Source organism: Parasteatoda tepidariorum, chromosome 7 (assembly GCF_043381705.1).
Source record: "Parasteatoda tepidariorum isolate YZ-2023 chromosome 7, CAS_Ptep_4.0, whole genome shotgun sequence".
NCBI lineage: Eukaryota > Metazoa > Arthropoda > Arachnida > Araneae > Theridiidae > Parasteatoda > Parasteatoda tepidariorum.
Window position 1 is genome coordinate 75,325,924 of NC_092210.1, and position 8,337 is coordinate 75,334,260.

An 8,337-nucleotide genomic window follows, 5' to 3' on the forward strand; every position below is an offset into this window, starting at 1 on the left:
GAAACAAAAAAATAAAATAAAAAATATCGTTGCTACATTATTATGCATGTTGAGCATATAACATATATTGTAGCAAATACTAAATAGAATAACAATAACATATTCTACGATTTATTACGGTCGGAACAAAATAATTCTGACAACACACAAAACAATTTTAAATTATCAGTAATTAAGTATGTATTTTCGAAAAAGAACTTTCTCACTCATCGAAACTTAAACAAATTAGGAGTCATATATCACAAAATGATGCTCTTACCGTATTTTCAAAACGAAACAAGATTGCATCAGATTCGTTTTCTCGATTACAAATTCGAAACAGCAATGATGCCTCTCCACGCCACTAAGGATTTCAAAGTAAATAAGGATTTTGATGTAAAGCAATATTTAACAACAAATTTAATTAAACAAAATAAATACTAAAGTGCCGTCTCGGACACAACAACCTTGGGCACACTTCAAAACAAAAGTAAAAACAGTTTTTATACCTTTTCCCTCTCAAGGGGAAAAGTTTACTCATTCTCCCTTTCAATTGGGAATCTGAATCTCAATTCTGAATCTCACTTACGCAATCGTAAATTTTCATGACTAGTTCTGTTTTTAAATAAATTTTTTTGAAATTTTCATTTGTTTCAAGATATTTCGCATAAGCACGCGTACCCCCACTACACTGCTCCCGTACCCCTGGGGGTACGCGTACCACAGTTTGGGAAACACTGTTGTAAATGATGCATGCTTAGAAAAGAATCTACATTCATAAGATAGGAAAGGGCATTTTTATTTAATGAATCCATATAAAAATGACACTTTTGAGCTAGTAGCTACTGTGGACAATAATATTATATTATATTATTATAATATTATAATAGTATTTAATGATTAGTAAGAGTTAGATATGTTAAAGAAAGTCATAGCATCCCGCTTTTAAATTCATTCTTTGTCCTCTGGTTCCAGACCACTGATAGCCCTCTCGGATAATCTTGAAATAATATTCAATTGTTAATCAACCATACAAAAATGGCATAACTGCGTGTCAATAATAATAATAAAGGAATGAATGAAACATTGAATAAAGAAAAAGGGATTGAATAAGAAAAGAATAAGCAAACTTGTGCATTTCAGGGTCAGTGCTGATGATTTACAAATGGCTAGAATTTGATGCAGAAAATAAAAAAATGTATTACGCATTTTGCAAGATTATATCTTAAAAAATTAATCTGTTATAAATCCCCATCAACAAGCATGTTTTACTTTTTTATTTAATACATTTTATTTAATTTTTGATTTTAAATTTATTTTTTTATGTGAGACTAATTTAGTGTTTCATTCTGTAATTAACTTGGTTAGTTATAATTAATCAAATTTTATTCGAGACAAAATAATAAATGTTAAGTGATTATAAAGCATGAAAATGATTTTAAATGATTCACAAATATGTTTAATGTTAAATTTCAATTAAGTTGTGATATTGCCTGTGGGAGGACCAGTACATATTAGCACTTGCCAAACTTTTGAACCAGTAATTTTTTTTCGAAATTAATTTTGAATGCTGGCACAGTAGATGTGTAAGAGGAGAGGAACGAAAAATTTAAGGAAAGCAGAAAAATCAAATGAAGCCAAGATATTAACATTGTATAAAGTAACTAAAAAATGTATATTATAAAAAAAAAGAAACTTACTATTTACTTATATGTTTTGAAATAGTAATTAAATAATGCATAAGAGGATAAGAAGCTAAAAAACATTTTTCTGTACTTTATTTTATTTAGAGAAAATAGAATGCGAATATCCTTTGCAAAGTTTGAAATTTTGCCAATTTTAGATTATTTATTTGTTTACGCAAATTTAGAAATTACATCTTTAGATATTTATTTAGTGATTTCCCACACAAAAGTAAAGAAAATAAAAATCGAAGCAAAATAAAAATCTTTTTTTTTTCTTTTTTTAGATTTTGTTATAGCGTTGTTAATATTAGCAAGGAAAAAAAATAGTTATAGCTGTTTTTTCTGAAAATTTATCATAAAGTACTTTTTTTTTTAAATTGCATGACAGGAAAACATTATTAATGATGCTTATCATTTGGCCTTTTTTTTGTCTTCTGCATAAAGTTTATTCTCTACCTTTTTATGTGGTTATAAATGTTTGTCATTATTATTTCTATTTTGTTTACTTAATTTTAAAGCATTAATGGTGCATTGAAAGCTTACTTATATGGAATTAAATAAATTTTGCAATTAAACTTGAAATGTCATTATTCCTTAATAATAAAAACTCCTACTTCTCTTACCACACTGTAACAAATCCATTAGAACTTATTCATTGCATTAGTAAATATTTTTTTACAAATATTCTCTTCCTTTTTTTTTCACTAAAATTGTTTAACTCCAGGTTTTATCTATGGATGTTGAAAAAGTGTTATTAACATATCAAATTGAATACATGGTGTTGAAAGAAGAAATGTCTGAAGTGAATTCAGAATCAGAACCTATGTCTTCCATGAAAAAACAAATTGAAACTGAGAATAAAGATCTTCAGAAACAAAATACAGAGCTTTCTGATCAATTACAGGTAATTTTTAGCAGTAGATTTGTTTATTTTCCAAAAAACCTGACTTAAATAACTGCATATTTTGTGTATTGAAAATCTGATATCTACTTGAGGTATTTGCATATGTAATTCAATATGTCCTATTTTTACTGAAACAAGCATTCTAGCTTAATTCTGAAGTTATTATTATTATTTTTGTATTGTGCCATATTTTTTTACACCCTTGAGGAAGAATTGCTTTTTAGGAATTTTAGACAATTTTACGTGGTATTCCCTAATTATCTATACTCATTAGGGGCTGCTGATTAATATTTAAATAAGTAAAAAATTGAAGTGAGATCAAATTCTGAGACAATACAAATCACTATCGCGATTACTGGATTTAAAACAATAAAATATTTTAGAATCCATGAGAAAACTTGATGGTGTTTCCAATAGTTTCTTTGCAATTCTTCACTTTTTTTTAGCGAATAAGCATAATGATGTTTTCAGTCTAACTTTTCTGAAAATAAATAGATCAATGGAAAAAATAAATAAATAAAATCATTGGTATCTAACATAATTATTACCTTGAAATTTAAAATAACATTTAGCATGAAATATTATTAGTATAAATTATATATTAGCCGTACTCAATCTGACTAAAGGCGAATATATTAAATGAATATACTTGTGACTAAAGCGCTACTAAAATATTGTTTTGAGTGCATTTAAAATTTTTGATTTTTTTTTTTTTTTTTTTTTATCGTTATTTTTTATTTTTCTAAATTATTCATTCTATTTTAGGTTGCTTTGAATTCAGTCACCAAACTAGAAGCATCTGTAACTACGTATCAAAGCACCATTCGCAAATTGGAATCTCACGTAAGAACTCTACAAGATGAAAGGGATGCTTTACACCACAGTGTCAATATACTTAGAAAGCGTTTAGAGAGTTTAGAGAATACGGCTCTCCCAGAACCTGAACTGTCATCTTCGTCTCAGGCTACTCTTAAATAATTTATTAAAAATTTTATTTATAATTTCACTATTTTTTTCTTTATTGTTGAGTTATAGACTCAATATTAGGTGTTTAATTTTTAAAAAAAATTACTAATGTCATCAAGAACAATTCATAATAAATATTGTTACCTTCCTTAAAATTACCATAAGGGATTTTTAGAAAGAGGAACAATTTTATATAATGTAAACGAAAGGCATTATTTATTATTAAGGCAGATTTAATGTTATAAAGGCGATATATATATGAACAATATAGTATGAAGGCAAAAATAAGCAAATCTTATTTTGCTGTATAACAGCACAAGCTTATTTTTATTATACAGATTATTAATTCACTAGTGGATGTGACTTAAGAGTTGACAACATTAATTCTCCAGAAATAGTATTGTGAAATCTTAGTAAAGCGAACATCTTTGGAACAAGAAAATTATCTGCTCAGGGAAAGGATATACTAATTAAAAAATATAATGCTGTATAAATTAAATTAATATGATTGTTTAATCAAGGCATAATTAAAAATAAAAAATCCTGACAGTTAAAACTCAAAGAAAACAGTGAAAAAATACAATATATGTACCACTTCCATAGCTTACATACTATGATTTGCATTGATCCAACTGAGAAAAAAAAAAGGTGGTAAAAGTTTGTTATAGATCTGATCTTCTGGTTTTTGTGAGGCATATTCAATTCAAATAATATTTTAACTTCAGTTTCATTATTTTTGGAGAGGTTTGGATATAAATGTCTTATCAGGCTTTTTTAAACCAACTATTGCATGAAATTCTGTGAATGAATTACTTATTCAATTCATAAACTAAACTAAATTTCTGAAGAATGTGTGTGTGGTGATACTTACATGTCCCACCCTCCCACCCCATTGAGCTCTTGTGAAAAAGGTATTGAAAAAGGTAAATTGAAAAAGGACTATCATACAGTAATGAATTTACACTAATGTAATTAATAATTAAAAGCCATAAAAAATTTTAGTTGTGGAATTTCCTTCTTCCTTCTCCCCCCNCCCCCCCCCCCCTTTGCTGGAAAATCAATCTGCTCTTTTTCCTACTGCATTCAAGAAAATAATTTATGCTATGTACAATAATGTAAAATGTCTGTCTTGAAGGAATTTAAAAGGGCTTTTTTTTAATGTGAATTTCTGCTTATGCCCAGGTGGGAGTGTGTCCTGATAATAACTTATGAATTTTTTATTCATAAAATTTGGATAGTTTTCAGTGTGAGGTGTTTGTCTTGGAGAAGTATTTGTAAGGAGAGGTTTCATAGTATAAGCTCTTGTTTTACATAATATTTCTATGTAATTATGAAATGAAATTTTTCATTTACCCATGAAAATTTTCTGTTTATTAAGTATCAAGAAAATTTAATAGGTATGTCCCCATAAAGTTTGTACAAATCATAAGGATGAAAGAAACTGTGAGCTTGTTTTTTTTTTATAATAACATTCATTTAAAGAGTTTATCTTTTTTTTTTTTTNTTTTTTTTTTTTTTTTTTTTTTTTTTTTTTTTTTTTTTGCTGATGAGTAATGCATAATTTTGCTGTCATAGGAAATTTATCTATTTATTTTTAAACGTTATATAAATGACGTGATCCTGTTGTGAATAAAAGTAATATTTTTATAATTGGTTTAAAATTGAAAGATGAACCAAGCTTATAACTTTTTGTATGGTTTTTACTATATTTGGATTCATGAAATATCCATTTTCTGAAAAACTCAATCATGATATTTTTAAAATATTTCGCAGTAATTTTTTTTTCTGTTACAGCATACTGTTACGTTGAATACATTAAAAAAGTGTTTTTCTTCTAATGGCTAGTACTGAACTAGTATGTTCTTCCTCGACGGAAGACCCCGGAAGTGTTGCTCATATAATGTTACTAGGTGGGTGCCTCTGGTGTTATGGAGGCAAGCAACATTACATACGTTACTGATACTTGTTCATAGGGTGGACCATTCACATCTCACAGGCCAAACACACAGAGAGATATATATGAGCCCTTGACCATTCTGGCTTCACAATCACTCTGACTGTTTGGCTACCTCGCCAGTGTACTGCTAAAAAGTATTTAATCAAATTTAGATTTGTGCTTTATCATATAATAGCTGAATACCCATTCTCCGTACGGGGTGGGGAAAAGTAAGCATTTAATGTATTAGTACAGAAAAATACTACGACATCATGCTCAAAACTGAAACACATTTACTAACACAATATTAATAAAGCTTAAATTATTCAATTTTTTAAAGTATGATGTTTTGTCCTTTCGGGTGGCAATACATGATTAGATTAGGCAATACACATTTTTAGTAATTCTTCCTACCAAAATAAAGATTAACTGTATACAGAATCATTTGGCATGATGCTGTTGCTCAAGGCCAAATCATGATAGTCAAAATTTACCACAATCAGGTGATTTTCTCCAGTACTTAATGCCTTTAGAGGGACCAAAAAAAAAAACTCTTTTTCACACTTTCTATAAAAGAAGGAAAATCATCTGCAGTCTCAAATTCATCAATGGCGAGTTCTAAGTGAATGAAAAATTCTATTTTTCATACGATTCTAACAAACGAACTAATTGAAAATTTCAACTCGAGGGCTAATCGATCGGGGGCGAAAATTGCCCCTTGCAGCCTCTGTCCTGATTTCAGGATAATCGAAGAAATGGCTCATGAGATATAAGACCTAATAAAATAAATACCTGGTTAGACAGACAGACTTTTCATTTTATTATTATAGATTACAAACTCATATTAAGACTTCACTTTTATTGTTCTGAATATCGATGCATTTTCTAGTCAATTTTATAGCTTAAATCAGTATGGGCTGTATATATTTCTCCTTGACATTAATTTATGAATAAATTTTCTGGAGAAAAAAAAAATTTAAAATAAACGTATTTATGAAAGAATTTTTCTTGGTGGTGTTGTTATTTTTTTCTTTTTAAATTGTGTTCTTTTTTGGGGTGCTAAAAATTTATTTTGTGAGTACTAGATAGATACCAAAGAGCAAGGCTTACCTAAATTTAAGCCTTATGCCTCATTTTGTACACTAGAATTTTCAGCCTTGAATTTGAATATTTGTTTAATTTATTGTTACACTTATTTTTTTTTCAATTTGTAAGCAATGTATATTAAACAAATGTGTTATGTTTTGGCAGCAGTTATTTGATAATAAATGTAAAACAGAACTTAAAAAATATGATTTTCTTTATCAAATAAAAATTTAGTATTTTAAGCTTCTAATTAATACATTTTAATATTTACACCAATCATTCTCTTCAAAAGTGAATGGTTTTGTCATGTCAGAAATTCCAAATATTAAGTCAAATGAAGTTCAAAATGTTTTAAGGAATTAGTTGTGTATGGTATGTACAAATAATATTTTTTGCAAATAAGTGTAATATGTTGTGGCTAAATTATGTACTAGCACATTTTGTGTTAAAAATTATGTTTATTGAAAAAAAGTTTTACTCCAAAAGTGGACTGTGTGTTATTTGCGACTCTGTGTACAATCTCTATTGAGTTTTATATTAATTCAGGGTTGTATTTTAAAGTTTTTTTCCCCCACTGGATTTCTCAAGACTTTCAGTCCACCTATATGTCAGTTTAGGATTCCATTTTAATGTATGTGTTATAATAACTCTAACCTATGAAAATGTATTAAAATATTATCTTATCTATTGAAAATATTTAAATTTTATTTTTATTATGGGTTTCTAATACTGTGGATTCCTTTTAGTTCAAACATTAATAACTTTGAATGTTTGGTCATTCACATTTATAATTTCTTTCCTTGTAACGACACTGCTTAAAGTTTGATAGTATTTCACTTTTTTAAAGAAATCTGTAAAAAAAAAAATCAAGTTTTGAAAGAGAGATTGTAAAAGATTCGAAAGAGATAGATTGATTATTCACTATTAATAGTTTTGAAATCATTTTTTCTATTCAGTGCAAGTAATTTTTTTCATTTGTTGCTGGTTTATTTGTAGTGAGTGACTCCTTTAGTTGCGGTTGAAATAAAATGAAATAATTTTTTCGATTCAGTGCAAGTAATTTTTTTCATTTGTTGCTGGTTTATTTGTAGTGAGTGACTGCTTTAGTTGCAGTTGAAATAAGATGCAACCTTTCTCTTACTTCAATATTTATAATACTTGTTTCAATGTCTTACTTGTGCAGTCAGTGGGTTATTTGATTATTAGCCTAGTGTATTAGTCAATCTTAAAATTTATCAATAATCAGAAGTGTTACAATAATACTGTTTGGATAGTCAACTAAATATTTTTCAAACGATAAGGGAGTTCAGTGTGTCAAATAGGGATGAAAATCCCCTCGTTTACTATACAACTGCTAATTAGATTTAATTATTTTTAAATTACCCTTTGACTTGTTTCAAAATGTGCAGGAAGACCCATTGAAGTGACCAATTTTTTGTCCCATTGAAGTGACAGAAATTCCATTCTATCTGGTTCTGTATATTCTATTACATTCCTTAAGAAAAATTTTTCCTTAATTTTTTTACCTCTTCTTTATGCACTTAACAAACAACCATAAATAATAATTTAAATAAAGAAATTGAACATTGGTTTCATACAAAAATACTTTTATTCTGTTAAATTTTATTCGTATAAAGTATGTTTAGATACTATAAAGCCTCTATTCGATTATCCAATGTGCAAGTAAATAGGATGACTATAGTTTAACTCTAAAGAATCTCAAATTCTTGTGTCGTTTGATGGATTTTTAAACCTACATTACCATTGTATTATATTTTTAA

General features: G+C 27.7%; 1 protein-coding gene across 1 annotated transcript in view; it reads left to right on the top strand.

Moving 5' to 3' along the window:
- Positions 1-4,101, top strand: part of LOC107452214 (TBC1 domain family member 1) — a 38,761-nt gene extending 34,660 nt beyond the window's left edge. The window contains exons 19-20 of the mRNA XM_071183651.1: positions 2,389-2,568; positions 3,334-4,101. Coding sequence (XP_071039752.1) covers positions 2,389-2,568; positions 3,334-3,546 — 393 coding nt within the window. The 3' untranslated portion in view covers positions 3,547-4,101. The remainder of the gene's footprint in view (positions 1-2,388; positions 2,569-3,333) is intronic.
- The last annotated feature ends 4,236 nt before the right edge of the window (positions 4,102-8,337 follow it).